At 38.4% G+C, this 26481-nt stretch overlaps 1 protein-coding gene across 5 annotated transcripts in view; it reads left to right on the forward strand.

Moving 5' to 3' along the window:
- PROM1 (prominin 1) overlaps positions 1–13040 on the forward strand; it is a 165092-nt gene extending 152052 nt beyond the window's left edge. For 4 of the 5 annotated variants that reach the window (XM_069069400.1, XM_069069421.1, XM_069069413.1 and 1 more), the window contains exons 24-28: positions 4563–4678; positions 5277–5300; positions 5703–5771; positions 10744–10783; positions 11713–13040. In XM_069069400.1, the coding sequence (XP_068925501.1) occupies positions 4563–4678; positions 5277–5300; positions 5703–5771; positions 10744–10762 (228 nt within the window). In that variant the 3' untranslated portion in view covers positions 10763–10783; positions 11713–13040. The remainder of the gene's footprint in view (positions 1–4562; positions 4679–5276; positions 5301–5702; positions 5772–10743; positions 10784–11712) is intronic. The other variant, XM_069069431.1, reaches the window with a different exon arrangement.
- Positions 13041–26481: the final 13441 nt, after the last annotated feature.

The raw sequence follows: 26481 nt of genomic DNA on the forward strand, positions 1-26481 counted from the left end.
ATTGTTAGAAGTGTGACTGACAAAAAGCCGAGGCAGGTAGCTAAGATGTTCTATATAGGCCAGAGTCATTATGCGCAAATGTTCATGTCACCATGGGCTGGATCTATTAAGATGCAATGGAATGGTAATAAGTATCAGGAGTAGAAACCCCAACTCTACAGGATGGGAGAGTTCTGATGTCTTGTGAAAAGGCTTGAGAGTTTCAGTTGGCTGTAATCCCCATTGTGAATTGACAGTTTGAGATGGTTGCCAAAGAAAGCTCATGCCATCTTAGGCTCTGTTCTTCAATGAATGGCGCCCAGAAATGGGGAGATAGAGGGACCAGTGTCCTCTACCCTGGTCAGACCACATCTGGACGCTTGTTTTCAATTCTGGGCTCATGATTTTAAGGACATTGATAAACTATAGCACACAGAGAAGAAGTGACCAGAATATTATGGGGAATGGAGCCCAGCATTTGAGGAACCTGTAAAGAAATTGGGCATGTGCAACCTGAAGGAGAGAAACTTTGGGACTTTGAGTTTAGGTGGGAGAGGGGGAGAGGACCAATGTATGAGGAAGATAGGTTAGTTTCAGAGTCCCCAAACTGAGACTTATGGATAGAAGTTAAAAGAAGAAATATTTCTGGTCAAGAACTTTCTAGTGGTTAAAGTTGCTAACAGCAGCATGAACTTTTTGGTAAGGTGGTAGGTGGAAATGTGTGGGCATTGGTTGTATAGCCAGAGGTGGGAGCATAGAGTCTGACCTGGGATAAGAGGTTAGGCCTAGATTGGTCTGTAAAGTTCCTTCTGATCTAAGATTCAGTTACACTAAGGTCATATTTGTATAGCATTTTAGCTTTATAAATTGCTTTCCCTGAAAAATATTGAAGGGAGGTAGGGTAAATATCATGCCTATTTTATGGTAAGTCAACAAACATTTATTAAGTGTTTAATTTGTACCAGGTTCTGTGTTGGGGCTACAAGAAAAGAGGGGGAAAACCTGCTCTTAAGAAGCATGATTGTAACAGGAGAGACAATATATTAATATATGACAATATATAAACATATGTTGACAATATATAATATTGACAATATATAAATAACTAGGTGCATATAAGATATATACATAGTATGCATCTGATAGATGTAACTGCTTAATAATGGGGCACACATAAGCTATATACACAGGATAGGAAGGTCATTTAAAAGGAGAAGGCATTTGTAGCTGAGAAGACAAGAAAAGGCTTCCCAAGGAAGGTGGGATTGCAGCTAAGGATTGGAGGCTATCAGGGAACCTCTGAAATTGGGGTAAGGCATGGAGGAACAGACAGCTAGTGCAAAGGCTTGGAGATGGGATTTGTAGTTTCATAGTCAAGAAAATGAAGCTCTATAATGAATCATAGAGTTCATGGAAGGGAGAAAGATAGAAGAAGATTGAAAAGGGAGGAAGGGGCCGGGTCATGAAAAGCTTACAATGCCAAAGAGGGTTTTCTGTTTTATCTTGGAGGTAAAGGAGTCACTCAAGCTCTTGAACATGGGGGTAGGCAGGGGACAGGCAGGGATAATGGGGTCGTGTGCTCTGACCTAAATTTTAGAAAAATCAGATTTGACAGTTGAGTGAATGATTGATTGGAGTAGGTTGATTCTTGAGGCAGAAAGCTATTTCAGTAGTCCAAGCAAAAGATGACGAGCCTGGATCGGAGTTGTGACTGTCTAAGTGGAGAGGAAAGATTATTGCAAAGATAGAAATGACAAGATTTAGCAACATATTAGACAGCTGGGGAAACTGAGGCTGATGCAAACTGCAAGGGAGAATTAGAACCAGAAAGAGAACTAAGTACAGTCAAGTACTTTCCCTCCGTTACATCAGATTGCCTCACTTTGGCCAAGGCAACTACCAAAATGAATTTTTCATGTGAATGACTGAAATAAGACCCCATAAAACTTGATATGTTTTGTGTTTGTTGGGTCTGTCAGAGAATGCATACACATAAAGTCTCATCGATGAATATTTCAGTGCTGTGTGAATTTGTAAGAGAAGGTAGTCATTTGATTCAGTAAGCATTTACTAAGCTCCTGCTATACATAGATTATATCATTAAGAGAAAGAAAGGCCAAAAAGACATGGTCTTCTGCCCACATGGGACTTACAGTTTAGTAGGAGAAATAAGGCACCTACATAGCTAAATATTATTTGCTTACTATGTTTTATATTGTATTAGGGAAACACAAACTGCGATTCAAGGTCTTAGAAAGGAAATGGGATTTCTAACTAGTGGGAGGAGGTGGGAATCACAGAGGTCTTACTGGATTTGATAGCATTTTTTAAGCTAAATATTAAAGAATGAACAGGAATTCAACAGGTACAAGTTTTGGAGGGAAGTGAAGCAAAGAGGGCACACCAGCTCTAGGGAATAGCTCGTGCCATGGGAAAATGCTGAATGTCTTCAGAATACAGTAATTAAATCTAGTTTTCCTGGTGTGTAGAGTTTTAGAGGTGGTGGTGTAGATTAAATAAGATGGTGGCATATTCTTGTAATCAACATTTGTCTACTGTTTGTAGAGCGTTGAAGGGGGTTAATTTAATCATGGAGCATGTAGTCAAAGAGAGGTGATGTGGCACGTACACATATAATTTTTCTAGAAATTAACACAGAATTAATGAACCAGAAAGTTCACTAATGAAATGCCAGAGTTGAGGGAGGAGGGATAAGTCATTTCAAACTGGAGGGATCATAGAAGTCTTCTCTTCCTGGAAAAGGTAGCATTTGAATTGGCCTTTAGAAGGTGGGTAGAAATTTAGCTTGGTAGTGCAGTGGATAGTGCAGTTCTGGGCCTGGAGTCAGGAAGACTCCTCTTCCCGAGTTCATATTTGGCTTCAGACACTTCCTAGCAGTATGACCCTAGGGAAGTCATTTAATCCTATTTGCTTCAGATTCTCATCTTTAAAATGAGCTAGAGAAGGAGATGGCAAACTACTCCAGTCTCTTTGTCAAGAAAACCCCAACTGGGTTCATGAAGAGTTGGACATGACAGAAAAGCAACTGAACAAAAAAGAAATTCTGGGGTGGGAGAGTAAGTTAAGAGCAAGACTCAGGAAAGTAGCAGGTATGTGTATAGAGGATGGTGAGATGGTGGTGTATCCTCTCGTTGTGTTTGAAGGTGGGGTATATCATAATTGCTCACTTTCTTAATGGCATAGAAGGCCCTGGCAGAGATTTTTTACACTTGTTTTACATATGCCCAGCTCTTGTCCCTCATGTAAGGAACACAGTATATTTGCTTCCTGGGTGTATTTGTCCAGTAGCTGAAATGTAAAAGGATGCTGCAGTGATATAAGTAACAAATGTACTCTTTAGTGCAGAATCATTCCCCACAAAGTGTATGAGCACAAACTTCTCATCCTACCCACCCATTGCCACCAAGTTCATTCAGAGGCTGCTGCTCATTTTGACATGCTTATCAAGAAACTGGATGGTATCTTCTTTGCTGGCCTCTTCCGGCACCATCCCAAGGGTTACATGCAAGTGATTCCTCAGTCAGGGCTCTTAGCAAGAATGCAGAGAGAAACTCGGGACAACATATTTTTTACATAAAATTTAGTCTATTTCTTTTTCTATTTTTTGGAGGGGAGAAGGCAGGGCAGTTGGGGTTAAGTGACTTGCCCAAGGGTCTGAGGTTGGATTTGAACTCAGGTCCTCCTGACTCCAGGATCAGTGCTCTATTCACTGCACCACCTAGCCACCCCGACATAAAATTTAGGATCTTAATAGTTGGCATTTGCATGGTTTACAAAGTACATTTTATCTTCACAATAGTCTTGGGAAGAAGATTCTGTTCTTAGCCTCATTTTGTAGATGAGAAAACTTTTAGATTTTCCCTGCTCCACTAAGAAGAGAGTAAATTACATCCAGTGGTGACACCGATGGTCAGTCACAGAGCAGTATTGACCCAGTTCCAACCCTTTTTCCAGTAGCAAGTGCAGCTTCATAGAATTTTGAGAGATAGAAGTATCCTTTGAGATCATGGAGTCCAGAGAATCTTAATTCTTTTTTCCTTATAGACTTCCTTGGCAGTCTGAAGCCTATTTTGGACCCACTTCTTAGAGTAGTTTTAAAAAAATTTGTAATTGAAAAAAATTCTGAATTTCAGTTGGAGGTTAGTGAAAATAAAGTAATTTTTTTTCTAGTACATGTTCATGGACCTCCCGAAATCTGTCCACGATACTCTGTGGAATCTGTAAACTCCCGTTTAAGAACCCCTCATTTAAAACCACAAAGATGTATTTCTGTTCTGTTAGGGGCAAGAGGGAGACACAGGAGTTTATTGAGTAGAAGAGAGACATAGCAGACTTGTGCTTTAGAAATATCATTTTGGCAGCTGTATGAAGGATGGAACAGAGGAGGGTTATGAACCCTTGATCTAGTCCAATTCCTTCTTTTATGTATTCAGAGAAGGGCACACAGTTGTCCAAGGTTATTCAGGTCACAGAGTCCAGGTTTGAATCCAGGACCCTTGATAAACAATCCTATTCAAATGACGTGTATCTTAAATTCTGTCTTTTGTTTGTTGTCTTTCCAGAACGCCTTCTGGTTTGGCTTGGGAGGGGCCACGATATCTTTAGTTCCTGCTATAATTTTTGCTGTAAAGCTATCCAAATATTATCGTCGAATGGATTCAGAAGATGTGTATGATGAGTAAGTACGAGGACTTCCAGGAAGAAGGAAGGGACCGTCATAAAACGGAGATTTCCCAAAGGCCCCGATCATCCCCACCCAAGTAACTGCCGTTACTTAGACATCTTACTTTTCCTGCTTTGTCATAAAAACAGAAGAGAAATGCTTTCTTTCTGTGTAGCTAGGGCTTATTCTTGCTAACAGTTACCTCCCCTACATGAGATGTTAACAACCCCACTAAATATTCCTTTGCTCTAGGGGTCTTTGCCTTAATTATTTTCTCTTTATTTTCCTTGCTTTCTTTAACCAATCTTCTATTTCTTATTTGCAGTTCTTCTGTCTCAGGGACTTGGCATTTCACTTTATGATAACTGTTTTTACTAGTTTTCATTTAACCATATGTGGTTTTTATTTTCCTCACTATCCCATAAACTTATACACTATATTTGTTTATGTATGTTTTTTTCAATTTCTTCCATTGTGATTCTTGACCTGTTTCTCCCCAAGTTTGCACATCCATTCTACTGTAGTAGGAAGGCAATATGGGAAAGTAGCTGTTACCTCCATGAATATTTTTTTAAAAAAATAATTGTTTCCCTTTTTGTTTTATATCTTTTAGTGTTGAAACTTTACCCATGAAAAAGTAAGACTTTTTTTTTTAACAGTATTTATTCAACTCTTTTCTTTAAATAAAGTGGGTGTAGGGGATTTATGTTACTGGACCTCTGATTAATAAGAAACAGATCTATGACAAAACAGGTCCAGATGAAAATAGAGTAAATGTAAAACCTCTTAAAAACAGATTTATATGCATCTATATAATATATGTATATATATTTAATGTACAAAAGTAGTTGTTTAGAGTGTTTGGTGGTGGTTTCTAATGGATACAGAATTTGAGTTGCAGACCTTTTTACTTGCTCTGTCAACATTAGCTTGTTTTTACATATTCTCCATTGCCATTTACATTGTCTTTGTAATTCATGTTTTCACTTCATCTCAGCAATAACATAAGTCTTTTTTTGGTATATTTATTTTGTTGCAGTATGGAAAATGGTAATTATGGTTATCATAAAGATCATTTATATGGTCTTCACAATCCTGTTATGACAAGGTAACACAAAAACCTGAAACTGCATGCCTTATAATCCTGACTCTTTGTATACTATATCAATCCTTTAATGGTGTTTTCTGCATGCATTTAAAAACTCACTCTTTTTCTTTTGCCTTTTTTTTCTTTTTTGCATGACAAGTATTGTTTTAAGTGATTGGTCTTTTAAATCATGCCCTACACTGTATTAGATTTGGTAATGCTTTCAAGTATTTTGGTGTGTTTAAAAAAACACACCTGAATAATTGTGTAAGATATCACTGAATGAAGTCATCTTAAAATTGCCTTGTAGAGCTGGTGAAAGGCCAGTGATGCACGTGTTTTGTTTAATCCAGATCCTCATACCCTGCAGTCTCTGAATCACATTGTACTAATAAGGCTTATTGAGTTTATATAGCAGACCTTGGGGAGTTTGTTTTGTACTTCTTTGTCATGGAGATAGGCAGATAATGGAAAACATACTCGACCAGAGGCTCCTGAACGAAACATCTTTAAAATGTGTAATCTAGACTTTTTCTATAATGTTGAACATGTGTAAGCAAACATTCATGAGCAATGGGCTAGGAAAATATTGGAACTCATTAACTTTTACCTGGATGTTTGGGACATAATAGTAGTAGCAATAATAATTAGCAACAGAGGGAAATTGTCATTCGTGATGGCACAGAATGCATGCTTCATTTTTATTGCTTAATAAGCTATGTTGAAATGCAGCCACATGCTTGTTAATGATGTTGATGTTACTTGGGTAAGAAGATAAAATAATTAGTGTCTTTATACCAAAATTCAGAGTAAGATAAATCACTTCATTTTACTAAAGATACAAATTATATGGGGGCAGGGGCAGCAAGGTGGCACAGTGAACAGAGCATCAGCCCTGAAGTCAGGAGGACCTGAGTTCAAATGTGGCCTCAGACACTTAATACAAAAAGTAGCCATGTGACCTTGGGCAAGTCACTTAACCCCAATTGCCCTCCAAAAAAAACCAAACCAAAAAACTCCCCAACAAATTATATGGGCTTTTACAATGTCAATTTTAGGGAATTCTCGTGTGCATTTTTGAAACTAGTTTTGGTGAAAGTAACTTAATCATTTAATGTAGGAGTTCAGTGATATCTGTGAGGCTGAGAATTGATCTATAGTGAATACTGGTTCAGTCTCCCCCTTCTGAATTCTATATCATTTGACCTCCCCAAACTGAAAGATAGCTTTCCATCTTTATTGTTATATACATTGTCCAGAGATGGAGAGGAAGACCCATGTGTTATTTGGAATCCTTGTGGTAGATTTAGGAGAGGGCATGGGTTAGAGTCTCGAAGGATGGACAGATAAAGACAGATTATAATCTGCATCTTTAGGAGTAGCCACCTCAGTGAGGCCACAGATTGATTCTTTGAAAGAAATATGACTGTTTACATTCTGTGCCATACTGGTGACAATCTCTCCAAGTTTATTATCATAGAATACAACATTGTGCTCTGGATACTGTCTCTTCTTGAAAATAATCTTGAAGACATTTTTTATAAACTGCTCCCCCCCCCAAAAAAAAAAAATGTTTTTTTTTTTTTCCCCCACCCTAATAGCAAAACCTAACCATAAAAATTCAAGTCATGGGGTGGCCAGGTGGCGCAGTGAGTAAGAGCGCTGGCCCCAGAGTCGGGAGACCCAGGATCAGTTCTGGCCTCAGATACTTAGCACCCACACAAAATAACTGGCCCTGTAACCTTGAGCAAGTTACTTAACCCCAATTGCTTTAAAAAAAAAAAACAATTCAAGTCATTTCTTCACTCTTCTCCAGCACAGATCAAGTTGTGAAATCCATTGAGGTTTGGAGTCATTAAAATGCATTTTACTTTCTGGCGATGATGATACTCAGAAAATGAGATTCTATTCATCTTATGGGCACTCTTGGTTTGCCATTTGGGTTCTTTATTCAAATAAAGGAAGCAATCTAAAGATGAGTGGTTCTGGCCCCCTCATATGCAGCTTCCTCTAACACAGCAATTGTTAATTATTTTTGTTCATAGATCCTTATGGCATTCTGGTGAAGCCTATGGACCCTTCTGAGGAAAACGTTTTCAAATAATTGAAGAGAATACTAAATTTCACTCAAGTTGGCTAAAATAAAGATGTAATTCTTTTTCCATTCAAGTTCACAGACCCCTTGAAAACTATCCACAGAGCTTTTGGGAAGTCCACGTGCCCTAGGTTTTGGTTCTAATAAGAGTGGAATGCATAGCTGAAATATATTTGACAAAATAAGCCTAAACACTTGTTTTTAGATACTTGTTCCTCTGCGATTCTTCCATGAGTGTATGATAGTGTTTTTCAATGATAAATCCACAGAAAAACATTTGTTAACAGTGTTCAAGGTTGAGAGAAAGGAACTTGACTACTTTAAAGAAAAACATTCTTAAAGGAAGCAGCTTATACTTACCCCAACTCACGTTAAATTTGACAGAAATACTATTGCATGTTGAATTCTGGAAACTTGTGTTGAATTTATACTGTGGAGCTAGTGGTATATCTTGCTGACTCTGAATGTAATCTTCAGTTTTACGGGCCATGGTGGAGTCTTGAGGGGAGCAGGGAGTTGCATTTTACTCTTCTCTTGAATACATAGTTTCTTAGTAACTTTAATTTGTCCCTAGTGAGGAACCGAATGTATGGAACATCGTAAATCTAACACGTGGTGGAACATGTGGTATAGTATTTCACTAAAGGAAAACGACATGTGTGCTGCCATATGCAAATATGGGAAAGGATTAGTACAGTGGATAGAAAACTTGTCTTGGAGTCCGGAAGACTGAATCCTACATCTAACACAAGCTCTGTGACCCTAGACAAGTCACTTAATCTTACTCACTGCTGGTTTTCTTGTATGCAAAACCTGCCTCGCGGGTCTTTTGTGAGGATCCTATGAGATACTGTAGGCAAATTAGTATGAACCATAATAGTGAGAAGTACAATATAAGTGTGAGCTATTTTTCTTCTTCATAGTATTAAATTTGATTTATATTTCTCTGGACTCATTGGCTCCCTCTGCCCCCAGTTATTGTAAAACGTTGGGGATCATGCTCCATGCTCATACTGACTTCAAGCACAAGGAGAAAATGTGTCTGCAGAACCCAAACTCATACTTGAATGGGAGATGTTCTTTCCCCAAGTGAGAGAGGATGTTGCATCTATCTGAACCACAGAGGTTTGAGGAAAGCACCAATTTGGGGCTATTTCCTTTAAAAAAGTAACAGTCTGAATAATACAAAATTGAGAGAAAAGGGGCCATCCATGTGTAACAGTTAGCTCTTGCTATGTGCCATGTGCTCACTTTATAAATATTATTAGCTCATTTGATCTGCAAAACAACTGGGACGTGGGTACTGTTATTATTCCCATTTTGTAGTTGAGGAAACTGAACCAGACACAAGTTAGGTGACCTGTCCAGAGTCACATAGCTAGGGAGTATCTATGGCCAGATTTGAACTTACATCTTCCAAACTCCAGGCCCAACATTTTGTCTACTGCACCAATCACCTAGCTACCTCTGTTTTGCCATTTGGTCAGCTGAGCTGAGAAGGGCATTTCAGTCAGTGAAGACTATAGTTGGTTTACAAGTTGAAAAAGAGTTCTCAACCTCGGGGTTCTTATTTGCTACCTATGCTCCCCTGGCATTGGAATTTTCTAGATTTTCTGAAGGCTCTGCTGTTACCCATTAATTCTGGGGTCCATAAATAGGCAGTAATACAAAGAATTTATTGGGACTTAAGCCAATGAATGAAGAAGAAAAGCAGATTTGGGAGACATTTACTAAGTTACATTTCGGGTTCATTTCCTCATTATCAATGACTGGAAAAGGAAGACTTCACAGTGTTTTTGAGCTGAGTAATGCATTAGTGGGACAGATTTACTTTAGACAACCATAATTAGCATGCAATTCATATTACTTGTTCTTAATCAGTAGTATGACTATAAAGCTGTAAAGTAGAAATTAAGCAGTACTTTGATTTCAAGCACAGAGGGTCTTGTTTATAATAAAGCCTATAATAAAATGCAGTGTGTCTTCAATCTCTCATAGAGAGGGGGAGAAAAAGCAGCAATCTTGTTGGGGAGCAAATCATTCCTGGCTTCCCTCTTTTTATTACTTTTTCAAATTTTACATTTTTCCTACATGTACTCCTGAGGGAAGGTTAATTTTTCTGAACTTGATGGTATTTTTATTACATTGATTTTTTTTTTAAAGAAAATTTCCTGGTAGCTTTTCCTGTGTACTTTCTTTTAAACATCAGGAAAGGATACTAGAAACATTTTAGCTCATCAGTTCGTAACATTCTTTGTACTATAAATCCCTTTCAACAATGTGTTGAATTGCCCCAAGGCAATTCAATATCCTACTCATAATATTCTTTTAAATTTATTAAGTGCTCACAATATCTAGTGATAACTTTTGTCCCCCAAAAACTTCATGCTAAAATTTACATTATATTGTTTTTATTTATATATACATACACACATGTGTATGTGTATGTCTGTGTATATACATGTATATATGTGTCTGTATATATATACACACATGCATTTTATATATATAACTGTTATGTTATATATAGTATAAGATTTAAAAAAAAAAAGATGTACATGCTTGTTGTTATAGAGGAAGAATAAATCTTCAATGTAACTGAGCAATTCTTCACTACCCAAGGTGCCATTAAAGGATTTTTTGCCCCAGTCTTTTGGACCATCATCACAAAACCCCAAGGGGTTTGCAGACCACTGCATGGGGAACCACTGATTTAAATGGCACTCTTTTACTTCTATGAATTTCTTCTAAGGATGCCATTAGGACTCGAACGCTTTGTAAGCTTTGCTTTGCCACTGATATTTATGAGGTCAATTTGTCCTAGAAGCCTTTAGGTCTCTTTTTCATTACTACAGTTATATCTTTCCAAGAGTGTTACATCTTTCTTTTCTTTTCTAGTGCCATGGAACAGTGGTAGAGGATATTGGAATTGGATGAGGTAAGCTAGAATTTTCTACATGAAATAATTTGTGACTCCAACAGAATCAATTTTCACTTTCAAGAACTTGGCCATATATAGTGAATTATGATAGAAATGTCAGCCCTTAAATCAGCCAGCTTGCTAAACATTATATATGTCCAGGGCTAGTTGAGATCATTGTGACATAGTGGACTGAGAGCTAGCCTTGGAACCTGGAATTCTTAAGTTTTAATCCTGCCTTTGATAGGTACTAACTGTGCAACCTTTGGCAAGTTCTTTGGGGTCTCAGTGCTCTAGGCCAGAGGTGTCAAATATGCCTGTGACCCATAGCATTCCTGAGTGTGTCTCTGGCCCCAATCAGATTAAAATGTAACCAGGAAATATTTAACAAAATTAGTAAAAACACAGTAAAATATAGATAATATTGCATTTTAAAACCAAATCAATATGTGGCCTGCAGGGATCTTGTGTCATTTAATGGCCTGATTTCTATTTGAGTTTGACAGTACTGCTCTAGGCCACCCCCTAAGAGTCTAAGTTGTCGAGAAGGTGCCAACCTTCATGGGTCACTAACTGAGAATTCCTTGTACCAATAAAATCACAGGTTAAGGTCCCTCTCACTACCTTGCCTGCACTGGGGCTTTGTACCACGTAAGTGAAATTTAGAGGGCATAAAAATTTAACAAGTATACTCAGCAGTGTCACAGCCTCTATAAATGAGGTTTATCTTAATTATTTTTGTGTTATTTTCATGTTATGAATTGCAAAGGTGATTTGAGGGCATGTTTTATGCTATTTGGCCCAGATACCATAACTACTAGTTACAGCTCCATTATATATTCATGTTAGGGGTGTATTTAGGATTCTGAATTATTAATTTTTTGCATTGATCCTATTTTGATGACTTTAAATGTTTCTTAAGTTATTTTATGAACATTAATTTCCAGCCTCAAGATGCATACATGGAAGAGAACATAGAATTCTACCTATATTCTGATCTACAAGCACCTTTCAAATCCAGAATGGTTTTTGGTGGCTTACTTGTAACACAGCTTTAAATCAAGAAACCATATGATGTAACATGGGGTGCCACGATATGAGCTAATGGATGGTGCATTTCCTGACTACAGCTCTATCACCAGCACATTTCTCTGGTTGACCACTGTTCAAGGCTAATGCCACTGGATTTTAAATGTTGTGGGGGGTGGGGGAAGATGTTAGTTTTTGGTTTTTACTTTTTTACACTGGGTTTCTATCTCAAAACCACCCATCCCTGTATATTGGCTCTGTTTAATGCAATTTTTCAGGGAACAATTGAATTGTCCGTGTGTAATTGTTCCATTTTATTATGTGGGAAATGCATTAAACTGACAACGTTTACATTTAAAATACATTTTATATGCAGTAATTTTGTATACATACCTTTTGTTACCACAGTCTTATGAGTGTTTAAAAAAAAAACTCTTAGTATTGAGTAATTTACTTTCAAAATGAGCATAAACCAGCATGATCGATGTTGATTGTTGGTGCTGTTAAAAAAAAAATCTTTTTTTTTACTCAAGTATGTGTGTGAATCCTACAATATGTCCTTCTGGGCCCACATAACACCTACAGGGTATTTCTTCTACTCTTTAAATGATCTGCTAAGATCATTTGGAAAGAATATAAAGAAGACAAGTCTGAGAATCAGATTGATTCTTCATAGTAATTTGAAAAAAAAATGAAAGATATATAGGGTAGTTGATTTCTTCAGGTCATTGGAAACTGGAATGATTTTTTAATAGGTATCAACTTGAGGGATTTAAATTCATTTTTCTGATGTGGGAGGAAAAAAGACAGAAGCTATGTCTCTTAGAGATGACATTTCTAATGGAATCGAGATATTCAGGATTATTTGATCACAAAAATAATTTTTGTATGGTTTTCGAATGACTCACCCATTAAAATGAGGCTGTGAGGAAAATGGTCACAATTTTTCAGACAAACGTGATGCTGGAAGAGGACTATTTGCCAGAACCCCTGTTTTTCTATTTCTATGATAAATAATTCTTTGGGGACAAGATCCTAAAAATGATGTGAAAGCACATAGTCATTGTTTGCTGTGAATTTTTTCTGTTAGATTACTCACTCATTGGGTCAGAAGAGACAGCATTTCAGATAGGCAACATGTAGCACATGTATAAAGTTATTCAAAATGTCAGGTTTTTTTAAAGTTGTATTTTTCACTTGAAAAATTATGTTCCCAGCTCATTCCAATAAAAAATAATATGGCCTACTTGGTTTGTGGATGGCAGTTGTTTTCATTCATGGAGAAGGGAGGGAGGGAGGAAGTGACTGGAGGATACCAAGCTTTACATGTGAAAATGTAGGTTTGTTTTAATTTGTCATGCATTTATTAAGCGCCTACTGTGTTCTTGATGTGAGAATACAGAAAAACTTCCTTCAAGGAATACATTTCACTAGGGGAAAACAATATATCCATATGAGCTTATTCAAAGGATGAGTAGGATGATGCCTTTTTAAAATTATTTTATCCTAATAGTGGGACATCCAGTGATCTGTACTTGTCCCTTTTATGCTGTCCAGCACAATTATTAATTCCTTAGATGAAGACATGAATGACATGCTCATCAGATTGGCAGATGTTACAAAGTTGGGACGGATGCTAAATTGCATGGTAGGATCCAAAAATAATCTCAACAGGCCAAAACATTGGGGCTGAATCTTAATAAGATGAATTGAATACCATTGAAGAGAAAATCCTACACTTGAGTTTAAAAAGCCCACTGTAAAGTCCAAGATAAAAGACATAAAAAGATCTACAAACTTCAGTGGAATACAAGCTCAGTATCAAGCAACACATAGCAATTAAGCATCAGTTGAGCACCTTCTGTATGCCAAGCACTAGACACTGGAGATATAAGGTACCATTGGCACCTGTGACTGCAGCTAAAAACATTATTGTAATGTTAGACTACATTAAAAATAAGGCACAGTAAATTGAAGTATAATTTTTTTGCAACGTGGCTAAACTGGAAATATATTTTGCTTGATTTCACAGGTATAATTGATAGATATTGCTTGCTTTTCCAATAAATGAAGAGACTGGGGGAGAGAGAATTTGAAACTCAAATTTTTCAAAGCAATAATAAATTGTAAAAAGTAATAATAAGGCATAGTAATTTTACCTTGCCTTGGTCATATTTTTGTGCTCTGGCCTGAGCAATACATTTCAGATAAGGCTTTGGTAAGCTGTAGTGTCCCAAAGATCAGAACGTTGGAAAAAAAGACCAGAAAATTCTGCCATGTAAGAATTGGGTGAAAAAACTTGGTGGTAACCAAGCCTAAGGAAAAAAAAATAGGTGGGGGCTAAGGGGCACCTAATTGCTGCCTTGGAAGGATTTGAAGAGCTTTCATGTAAAAGTGAGATTAGATTTTCTTTCCTTGCACCCCAGACAAAATTTAAGAGTAATGGGTGGAAGGGAGAGGGACAGATTTTAGCCTGACTTAAGGAAAACTTCCAATTAGAGCTATTCCAAAGTGGAATGAACTGCCAAGAGGAGATTTGATAAAAATGCTTAAGGAATTAAAAAGACATAAATGGGCAAAGAAGTAGGTCCATATGGTTCAGACCATAGGTGTTTGAGAAAAGCCGCCACATTTGTCATTTGCTTAAGCAGACCTCCCTCTTTTCATCCAAACAAAATATTATATTCCCTGCTCATTCATAAGGCTCCTTTATTTCTGCCTCCTGTCATTGCCAAGCCACATAAATTAGCATATGTTCACAGGCTTGGAGGTGAAAACAAATCATAGGTATTCCAAACCATGTTCTCTAACTATATATTTTTTAAATTGTAAACCAATTTATTCGAGTCAAGCTGCTTGACTAGAAAATTTTTTAGGGTCAGGTTCTTTATTATAGTAATTTATCCCCACCAAAAGACCTAGATTACACATAATATCTGTTTGCACTAAGCACTTTATAACACCATAGTTAAAAATATCTATTTCATATCCTAATTTGAAATGTATAATCCATTTTGATGAAGTCTAGGGTGGATTCAATCTTTGGATAATTTATTTGGTGGCAGAGGAGAAGCAAAATCAGTGCTTACTGAATCAAATAGAGCCATGTGTGTTATTTTTGGATGGAACCGTCCTCAAACTGTGATAAATGTAGTAATGGACTAAAGTGACAAATATTTTGTTCGATTTCATGATGGACCTGAAACACCCTGGTTTCGAATTTCAAAAGAATTGGAAATTGGAGACCTAAGTATTGACTCTGAAGTAGGTAGTGATGTATTGATTCATCCAAAGCCTTTATTTTCTAATGTATACTACAAGGCAATGGAAAGCTGCTTTTTTAATCTTTGTCTCAGCTTATCTTAAGGTGTTCCTAGTCTAATTTTTCAATTAAAAAAAATATACTGGGTATCTCTCACTTAACCTAGAAGAGTGGCAGATACCTATGGGTCAAATCCCACTGCTAACTGGAACAGAAACAGAAGCTTTGACCTGCTCCATTTCCCACCTGGGCAGTTTCACTCCTTAAACAGCCTTCTGGAGGGACCACCCCTAAGGGGCTCACCACATTAATTCCTGTCTTAGTGTGAATACCCAGTTATCCTACTACAGCTCTTCAGCTCAAGCCATCAGCCCACCTCGGCCTCTCCAATAACTGGCATCACAGTTATGCACCACCATGCCTGGCTAATTTTTATTTTCAAGATAAAATCTGATAATGTATGTGAGTGTTGCCATCTGCACAATCTGGATAATTCAGATTTATTGAGTGCATACTATGTTCAGGTTTCCATGAAGTGCATGGTAAGGAGGAAAGAGCTGGATTTGGAGTAGAGACTTAGGCTGCAAATGTGCAAAGTCACTCTGGGTCTCAGCTTCCCCATTTGTAAAAATAGAATGGTTCAATCAGTTGACCTCTGAGGTCTCTTCTTATTCTAACTCCCAGTATACCTCAAACTTCAGCATCAATCCCTCTCAAATTGGCTTGAGGAATGTAATAGGAATGGGAATTTGAAGATCTTCCCTGCCCCTTAATAAGTCTAAGGGAATTTGAAGACCTTCCCTGCTTTGAAGATATGCCCTGCCCCCAATCGGCTGAATATAATCACAAGGAGACTGTGGTGGGAGGAGTTTGCTGAAGGGTGGAGCAAATCCCACAAGAAGTAGGGAGTCAGAGCAGCTAGATTGGAGGGAGGTGAGGATGCATCCAAAGGAGGCAGCCTTGTGAGTAAATGTTGATGATTGCCACCTGCTGTGACAGCTAGACTTGTGTTGGTTTGTGGGAAGGTTAAAGGGTAGTGTGGCACTCTGCTAAGTTGTGCATTAACTCCTGTGTTGCTATGATGGAATTGGCTTTCTGGTGTATAAATAAATGTTTTGCTTCTGTCTTCTATATGGAGAGTGTTATATTTTGCCATTGAGCACTATGCTGGTATATTTATAGTGACTATTGGCATCACAGGGAATAACTGCAAACTGCCAAGAATTCTGTGCTCCTGTTACCTCAAGTCTGTAGGCATTCCTTCTTTGCCAGTGTTCTCAGACTATTAACAGGTTGGTCGAGACCAAATTATGGTGAGTGTTAAATGTCAGACAAAGGTCAACAATGATAGAATTGACCAAAAATATGCTAAGAAATGTTTAATTGTTTCAATTGTGTCCAACTCTTCATGACCCCTTGGGGTTTTCTTGGCAAAGACACTAGAGTGGTTTACCATTTTCTTCTCCAACTCATTTAACAGATGAGGAAACTGAAGTAAGTAGGGTTAAATGAGTTGCTGGGTGGCACACAGTTAATAAGTGTCTGAGGCCAGATTTGAACTCAGGTCTCCCTAAATCCTAGCCCAGGGCTCTAGCCACTGTGTGACCTACCTGCCCTGTAAAATGAAACATCTTTTGGGCAGAAAATTTTAAAATCCAGGAAAAAAGAGGTTGATTTAAGTGCTGACACAGAGTTGTGTTACTGAGATATGTATTTTGTGTTTATGCAGGATCCTGGGCTGCTCAAGGTGAGTTGCACAGTGATTGCCTTTCTCCTCTAGAAGTTTTTAATCAAATATATCCATATAGCAGGAATGAGACCAAGAAAGAGACCAAGAAAATAGTCAAGTAATTGTTCTCCAATAGAGTAGCTGCAGCCTTGGTGTGCAGCTACTGGAAGTAGTCACTGTCTAGGGCCATATCTGTGTACTAAGAGGCAGAAGGTGCAAAGTCCTGACAATAAGCTTCTAGCCTAATCATCTCTATGACAGCATTATAAGAAAAAAGGGGAGGGGGAAGGTACACTGGTAGAGTCAGGCCATAGCCTTGGACCCAGAGATCTCACTGTTAGGTGTAGATAACAAAAAGGTCAAAGACAGACAGGAACATCTGATGTGTACCAAAATATGTATAGCAACACCTTTTATAGTTGGAAAGAACTCAAAATCTAAGAAGATGTCAATCAGTTGGTGAATGACAGTACAAATGGTAGCACATGTGTAACAGAATATTACTGCACAATGAGAAATGATGCATATGAAGAATGCAATGAACAGGAAAACATGAACTGATGAGTGCCCTAAGCAGAACCAGGATATGTGGGAGAGAGTCTGGTTATATGTGTAGGGAGAGCAAGGATACAGTGCAGCTAGGTGGCACCATAGTGCACAGCACCAAACCTGGAGGCAGGAAAACTCATCTTCGAGAGTTCAAATCTCTCCTCGGACATTTAATAGCTGTGTCACCCTTGGCAAGTACCTTCACCCTGTTTGCCTCAGTTTCCTCATCTATAAAAGAAGCTGAAGGAGGAATTGGCAAACCACTCCAGTATCTCTGCCAAGAAAGTCCCCAATAGGATCACAAAGAGTTAGACCCAACTGAAAAATGATTGGCCAACAACATATATATGAGTGTGTGTGTGTATACAAGCGTATATCAATGTATATTATGTATATACATGCTTATGCATATAGGTCTATAAATAGGGGAAAAAAGTGAAACTAAATATTATGTTGTAATATAGACCAAACTTGACCCTGCAGGAGAATTGAAACAATGAACCTCCTTTCCTCCCTTAGCAATGAAATGGTTCCATGGGTGTGGGAAATGGCATAAATTCAGATTTGGTTGATATGCAAATTTTGGTGACCTGCTTTTTCCTTTTTGCTTATCTATCTATCATCTATCGTCTATCTATCTATTTATTTATTTAGTAGCAAGGGACAGTTCTCAGGACAGAGCAGGTGTTTGATGATGTACTGATATGAATTTTTTTTAAAGAAGACTTCATGGTCTGATACAAACCTACGCTTTGCAAGAGCACTTACTGAGCCCAGCACACGGTTGGAACACGACTGAGTAGCTCTGTTCTCATCCTGTTCTGCTTTACTCTAGTTCTAGCTCCTTTTGGATCATCCCTAATATTTCGCCCTAGATCTGCTTCTTCTCCTGTCTGGTCATTCCTTTACCCTGGGCCTGGCCTGTGTTGCCAGACTCCTGCTCCTCTCATATGTTCCTATGGCGACTCTCCTCTCCAGTTCTGACTCTTGGTACCATAGGTTGACATGCACTTCATTTACCTCTTTCTGCCTTCCTGCCTATTTTGTGGAAGGAACACTTGACTGCTCTGAACTACCAGCATCTTGGTCCCTAACTCTGGCCCTGACAACACCACCTGTCTGGATAGGGCAGCAGCTACTTGCCAGATGAGTATGTTTGAGATGAGAAGGTGATACCTTTAAATACTTAAGTGATCACACATGTAACCTGAGCAATATTTTCTGTTTAAGAAAACAAAAGTAAGGGGTGGCCAAGTGGTGCAGCGAATAGCGCACAGGCCCTGGAGTCAGGAGGACCTGAGTTCAAATCTGGCCTAAGACATTTAACACAGCCATGTGACCTTGGGCAAGTCACTTAACCCCAACTGCCCAGCCTTCCCCCCTCCAAAAAAAAAGTAAGCAATGGGATGCAAGGAAAAAGAGACATTAAATTTGTATTTCTTTTATATCCTGTACAGTGATTTGATCATATGGGATTGGATGGTTGGGTTCAAAAATCTCTATCCAGTCCAGAATCAGTATTCCCACAGAAATTGCATTTTATTTTTCTCTTGTATAATGTATAACTATAACAAAATAAATGACCAGGAAAGTTTTGACAAAATCAGGTAAGGCCCCAAAGTCAATCTGTGGGACACAAGGGAAACATTCCTACTATTAACGCTAATTAGGGCACCATTCCTATAAGATTGAATGACTATAACTAGAATTTATATAGTGCTTTAAAAGCTCTCATTTGGTTCTCACAAGAATTTATAGGCACTATCATCTCCATTTTACAGATGAGCAAATTGAGTCTGAGATTATGTGACCCAAGGTCATGCAACTAATGGAAATGCTTGTTTTATTCCATAAATTAAAAATAAATTTTTTTTTAAATTTGAACTTGTCTTTCTGATTCCAAATCCAACACTAAGCACTCTACCTGACTTCCTCCAATATAAATCTAAACTCTCTTGTTTGACTTTTTAAAAAATTTATTTGATTTTTGATTCATAGAACAAAACAAACATTTCCATAAAAGTACAATAAAAAAAGATGATTGCATATGGAACTGCAAATCCACCGTGTACAACTTATTATTCTGTCAAAATAGACAAAAATTTTATCATGATTTTTTTTCCTTTTTTTCTTCTTCCCCTCCCCCAGAGATGGCTACCATTAGACACAAATAGGTATGTAAATTTATTCAATATATACTTCTATTTATCAGGATTTTTTTTTTAAAGCAATTGGGGTTAATTAACTTCCTCAAGGTTACATGGCCAGGTGTTTCTGGGTGGGCGCTAAGTGTCTGAGCCCGGATTCGATCCCCAGGTTATCCCAACACTGGGATATTCCTTGCTGTGCTACCTGGCCGCCTCTATTTATCAGTTCTTTATCTGGATGCAGATAGGATCTTTCTTCACATCTCCTTTTTAAAATTAATTTATTTGTAGTTTTCAACATTCACTTGAGTTCTAAAATTTTTCTGCCTCCTTCCCCTCCACTCCCCAAGATGGCATGCAATTTGATATATACCATACATGTACAATCATATTAAACATATTTCCACATTAGTCATGTTGTAAAGAAGAATCAGAAGCAAAGGGGAAAGCTATGAGAAAGAAAAAAGAAACAAAATAAAAAGTATACTTCAATCTGCATTCCGATTTCATAGTTCTTTTATTGGATGTGGATAATTCTGTCATGAGTCTTGGAATTGTCTTAGGTCATTGTATTGCTGAGAAGAGTTAAGTCTATCAAAGTTGATCATTGTACAATGTTACTGTTACTGTGTATGATGTTCTGCTCACTTCATTCAGTATCAGTTCATAAGACTTTCCAGGTTTTTCTGAAATCTGCCTGCTCATCATTTCTTATGGAATAATTGGATCCATTACATTTGTGTACCATAGCTTGTTCAACTATTCCCCAATTGCTGGGTATCCCCCCAATTTCTAATTCTTTTCTGCCCCAAAAAGAGGTGCTATAAATATTTTTGTACATGTGGGTCCTTTTCTCATTGTTATGATCTCTTTGGGTTACAAACCTAGAAGTGATATTGCTGGATCAAAGGGTATGCACAGTTTTATAGTCCTTTGGACATAGCTTCAAATTGCTCTTCAGAATGGTTGAATCAGTTCACAACTCCACAAACAATGCACAACTGTTCCAATTTTCCCACATCTCCAATATTTGTCATTTTCCTATTTTGTCATGTTAACCAATCTGATAGGTGTGATGTGGAACCTGAGTTGTTTTGATTTACATTTCTCTAATCAGTAGAGATTTGGAACATTTTTTTATATGCCTATAGATAGTTTTGATTTTTTCATCTGAAAACTGCCTCTTCATATCCTTTGACCATTTATGAGTTGTATTCTTATAAATTTGATATGTCATTTATTTTTAATTTGTATTTATAATAGTCAAAATGACTTTTTGCTCAGTCATTCTTAAAAAATATTGCTATTACTGTTTGATATTTAAAGTCTTTCGCAACCTACCTTTCCAGACTCTGACATATTATACACTTTACCATATACTACAATCCTGCCAAAATGGCATCACTATTGCTCACACTGCACTCCATCTCATCTCATTCTTTGCACTGTCTTCCCATGCCTAAAATACCTAAAGTTTTTATTACAGAACCACCAAAGTGACGAACAGTATTAACTATATGTCACAAGGTCAATCACAAATATGGCCTTGAAAACACTTCTAGATTCTCATAGAGGAACTTTCATTATGGCATCCTGGTGCAAAATACACTGCCCAATATTTGAAAATAAGAAAATGGGGTAAAGCACTGGCCTTGGGGTCAGGAGGACCTGAGCTCAAATTCGGCCTCAGACACTTAACACTTACTAGCCATGTGACCTTGGGCAAGTCAATTAACCCCAATTGCCCTGCCTCCCCCCTCTAAAAATAAAAAAAGAAAATGGGAAGGATTTTTAAGCAGATATACCATACCTTACATTTCCAGATGAGTTGTCCATTTTATAGCATGACTTCTGCCTAGGCTGTGTGACACAGTAGAAAGAGGCTCCTGGACCTGAAGTCAGAGTACCTGGACTTCTTAATTAGAAGAAGGTCACTAGCAAGTCCCTTAACTCTTCTGAGCCTGATTCTCAATCTGTAAAATGGGTTGATAACACTTGCACAATCTACTTCAAAAGGCAGTGTAATAAAAATATTTTAGAATCCTTGAAGTGCTACATAAATGTGTGTCATTGTTGAAAAAATCTGGAGGGTTTTTGTTTTTTGTTTTTTTTTTGCTTTGTGCCCAAATGAGTGTCCTATATAATATGATGTGATGAGGGCAAAGAAAAGATCTATCTAAAGTACTCTAGGACAAATAGAGGAGGAAAGGATCAAGGAGGACATCTGAGATGGACTTTCACCACCAGAGGATCACAGGATTTAGAACTGTCAGGGACCTTGACATCAACCCTTCAATTTACAGATGAAGAAATGGAGGGGTCCTAGAAAAATTAAATGATTCAACCAAGGTCATTGGAGAGACTGTAGGCAGAAGAGCTACGACTATTCTGACTTGGATTCTGTCATTCCAAATCTGCCACTCTTGTCTTTAGGCTATTAGAGGAGGAGAAAAGGCATCTGGCATTGGTGTGGGGAAGGTGGTGTGGTCCCTAAAATGGGGCTATCCTCTCATCCCAGATCTCTCTATTTCATAAAATGACTGCAGGGACTAAATGGAAGAACTTTGTGATTGTAAAGAACTCAATAAATGTGAATGATTTCCAGTAAACTGGTCACTGTTATATATCTTTTGTTGGCTGCTGATTCTCTAAAGGGACCTATATAGGGTGTGAATATGTATGTGGCTAATCTGGATAGTGATTAATTTTCTATATTGTCAGTCAGTGGAGTTTGTTGTTTGAGAAGGGGAGATTTGAGGAGTCATGGTGTCGGGGAGAGGGAGGGTGGCTCCCAGTCTTTGCTCCTGCCAATATCCTCAGAGCAAATTGGAATGGTTAAGACTCCCCTGTGTGCTCACACATGCTGCATGTAGGACATGGGAACTCAGGATGTGGTAGAAGTAGTCTCCTCCATGAAATTCCAAAACTGTTCCCCTCCACATATCCTTGCCATGTACATTAGATTTGTGTGCTTGCATTTGTTTGGAAATTTCTTCATTATGTGATGTTCTGTCAAATATAGGCTCTGTTCTAGAAATTTCTAAAGACCTACAGGAGCAATTTCTTACATTTCCTATTTGTCCTCTTTGATTCCCTTGATTCTTCCCAATGAGGACAGTCATGTGGTGCCAAAGGAACAGATGGCCAAAGCAAGGGGGTCAGGATTTGCAACACTAAGTCAGCTGGAAAATGACCCCTGACAAAGCCATGGGAAATGTCCAGCTTGGCCTCTATGTCTTCTGTAATCCAAAGGCTGGGCACAGGAGGCATGGGTTGAGGTAATCCCAGTTCAAAAACATACACTTCTCTTGGCTTAAAAGAAAGTAGTCAGCAGTGTGGAATCTCTTCCAGATGGGCACAGTGGAAGGTCCATCCTGGGTCATAAGAGGCCATGCATGCTGCCTCACTGGGAAGCTATTTGAACAAACTACCTACATCCTAGGAGATTGTAAAACTATGGTTTACAGCTATGTGAAGGTCACATGTGAGTCCCACAATCCAACACTGACTGGGAAACATGAGAAATGGGACTTAAGAGGGGAAGAAATAATTTAGAGGAATGGAGCCTAAACTTCCTAGGTTGCATCCAAATGACAGAAATAGCAGCTCTAGGTCCTTTGGGCACAAATGCATCTCTTGTTTTTGCCCTTAATCTTGTCTTGCTAAATGTTTTGTTCCTGTGTCATTCCTGATTTCATTCATTTATAGATTCCTAGATTTTTACTTCAAGAATGGTTGATCACTATAACCTTCTGGACTCCACCCTTTCCTTGGATATATTGGCAGATCTTTGTGCTTTCTGAGACACATCTGGTTGTCCAACCTCAGGAGTGTTGGGTTTCCACAATAGAGGACCTAACAATCCAATGAGTTGGTACTTTAGCAAATTAGAACTGAGATGCTAACAGTGTCTTAATTTCTTAATCAACTGCAACTTCCTTGGTCTCTTCCAGCCCTAGTTCTATGATCCTATGTTTCTTAGAAGAATGGGATTTCTAGACCTGCTTCTTACACTAAAGCCCCGCTGGTGGTGGGTCTTTTCGTCTTAGCCTTCTATAAGGTTATCAGTGGGAACAAAAATCTGCTCAGATTCTGCTCAACAAAGAAAATTACAGAGACTCTATATTCTCATTTATCATGAGACTCAGAAGTCCCCTATGTGAGCAAATGACTGGCCATTATCCCTAATCTTATACTGGAGATGGTGGATCGAACTTGCCTGATTATACATCTAGGGGAAAAGAGGGGGAAAAAGTAATAGGGACATGAAAACTTTGTGACTATTACTATATGTTCATTCAGGGTTTTTTTAATAGGCTGTTAAAATCTATGGTCTGAAGTTTCCAACCCAGGGGGAAGGGTCAATGATTCAGAACCGTGAAAAAGAGAAATGGTTGAAGCTATATCTAAGAATCAAGAAAACTGTACAGTGCCCATTGGTCTTAGGGTACATTTGTCAAATTAGCTCTGCCAATGAGTAGAGAGCTAATGTGGACTTTTCAAGGAGGCATAGGTTTACAGCTAAAAAGCAACTTCGTCTGGAAGAAGAATTCATGCCACAGATATGGGAGCCTGGCCTTTAAGGGGTTGCAGACAAGGTAGAGAAGGGTGGGGTGGAAAGAAAGCTTCAGAAGAGTTGGAAGAACCAGGTGAAAAGATCTGTCTTGTTGAACCTGTTTCTAGCAGATCAGACAAAATGGAGAAATAGTCCAAGGTAAGAGCAGTCCCTGGGCATCTAGGTGGTACAGTGGATAGAGTGTTAGACCTAGAGTTCAAGAAGATGAGGCCAGAGTTCAAATCTGGCCTCAAGACACTTGTCAACTGTGTGACCCTGGGCAAGTCACGACCTTTTTTGCCTCAATTTTTTCTTCTCTAAAATGAACTAGAGAAGGAAATGACAAACCACTCCAGTGTCTTTGCCAAGAAAATCCCAAATGGGGTCAGGAAGAGTTGAACATGACTGAACAACAACAAAAGCAGTCTCCTGGGCTAAATATTGACCTTTGGCAGCTAAGGTCGAAACCTGAAGAAAAGATAGCTTTATGGACCTCATAGTGAAATGCCTGTTGGGAGTCTACAAGGGGACTTGAAACAAAGCCTGCTTTCTGAATCAATGGCTTACAGAATCACAGAATTTCAGAGTCATCCAATCGAATTCCTCATATCTAGTAAATGGTCATCTAGCCTTTGCTTAAGGTCTCCCAGTGAGGGGGAGTCTACCACCTCCCAAGAGAGCCCATTCCATTTTGGGATATCTTTTTTAGGAAGTTTTTCCTGTTATTATAATCAAGCATTGGCCCCTGCCAGTACATGGTCTTGGTTTCATCAGTCCAGTTTGCATCCCAAGATTTCTTGCCCTTGAATGATCTAAGACAATTCCAGAAGACTCATGAGAGAAAATGCTATCCTCTCCAGAGAAAAAACTATGGCGTCTGAATATGGATCAAAGCAGATTATTTTCTCTCCCTTTTTTTCCTTTCTTGTGGTTTTTTTCCCTTTTGTTCTAATTCTTCTTTCACAATATGACTAATGTGGAAATATGTTTAATATTGATAATGCATGTATAGCCTCTATCAGATTGCATGCCATCTCGGGGGTTTTAGAACTCAAAATCTTATAAAAATAAATTTTGAAAACTAAAACTAAATAATAAAAATAAAAGATGTCTTGCCCTTGAAGGGTCAGCAGATGAAAGGATGATGATAGCAGAAGAGAAAAGGCTCTGAGTTCGAAGGTCAAAGCAAAAGTCCCACCTAATCTATAGCTCCTCCTCTTCATTGTGCATGGGAGGTCTATGCCCTTCAGTAGACACAGCCTGCAACCTTTTTGTGTACCTGGAGGTTGTAAGGTAAGGACAAAGCAAGACTGAAAGGAGCTGGAGATCCTGAGGAAGTAGCATCCAGCCAAACTCAGCGGAAAGCACGGTGTGGGATCCAGGTTCCTGTCACCCTGAGAGCCATGAAAGGAAAGTCTAACTTCAGGTGCTAAAGACTGTGTCAATGGAAAACAACTCAGCTTCCCATGGGGCAGAGCAGAGAACAAAACTTCCACTGCAGCCAGAGGAATAAGGAATGGACCCAAGTGGCCAAGAAGAGGACAAGGACCCATTTAAGTAGCTAGAGAGAAGTATTTGCTAGAAGCAAGAGAAACCAGAAAGAGTAGTGTCTTTGAGACCAAGAGGGGAGACAGTATCTAACAGAAGGGGGTGATCAGTGGTATCAAATGCTGCAAAGGAAAAGGAGGAGTGAATGAAAGGTCATTAGATATGCCAACAAAGAAGCCATTGGTGACTTTTGAAAAAAGAATTTATATAAATTGCTGGAGTTGTAAGTAGGATTATAGGGCCTCAAAGAGAGAAGGCTTGGTTAGGATGGAGGTAGAAGTGTCAAGAAAAGGAAACTTTTTCAAGAAGCTTTGCAGTAAAGGAGGAGAGAGTGAAGGGATGGATGGCATCTAACTGGCCCAATGGAAAATGCTGGACATGGATGAGAAAAACCCAAGTATGAAATTATGTGACCCTGGGTAAGTCACTTAACCCTCTTTCACACTCAATTTCCCTCTCTAAAAAGAGGGCATAATAATAGTGACTACCCCCCAGAGTTGTTATGAGGCTCAGATGAAATGATTTACATAAAGCGTTTTCCAGACCTTAAAAGATTATATAAATGTTAGATGTTATTATTTTGAAATTAATGAAAAATATTGTGTGCAAAGCACTGTACAAATTGCTGGGGATACAAATTTTAGGATTATAGTAGTACTCCACCCCCACCCCCCAGAAACTCACACTAATTGGGAGAAACAACATATGCATGAATGGGTTTGACTGAAGGATGTATAGAACCTCCTAGACGTCCTAAGGGCGTGGCAGTGGAAATGGATGATTTGCCTTCTGTAAGTTGGAAGGGCAAGAGAAAGGCTCTTTAGGACTGAAGAGATCTCAACATGTTTATAAGTGGATTAGAAGGAGCCGGTGACAAAGGAGAGGCGGAAGATGTTT

This window comes from Petaurus breviceps, unplaced genomic scaffold (genome assembly GCF_028583685.1).
Source record: "Petaurus breviceps papuanus isolate PSGF00001 unplaced genomic scaffold, PetGlider_PUasm1.0 140, whole genome shotgun sequence".
Classification (NCBI taxonomy): Eukaryota; Metazoa; Chordata; class Mammalia; order Diprotodontia; family Petauridae; genus Petaurus; species Petaurus breviceps.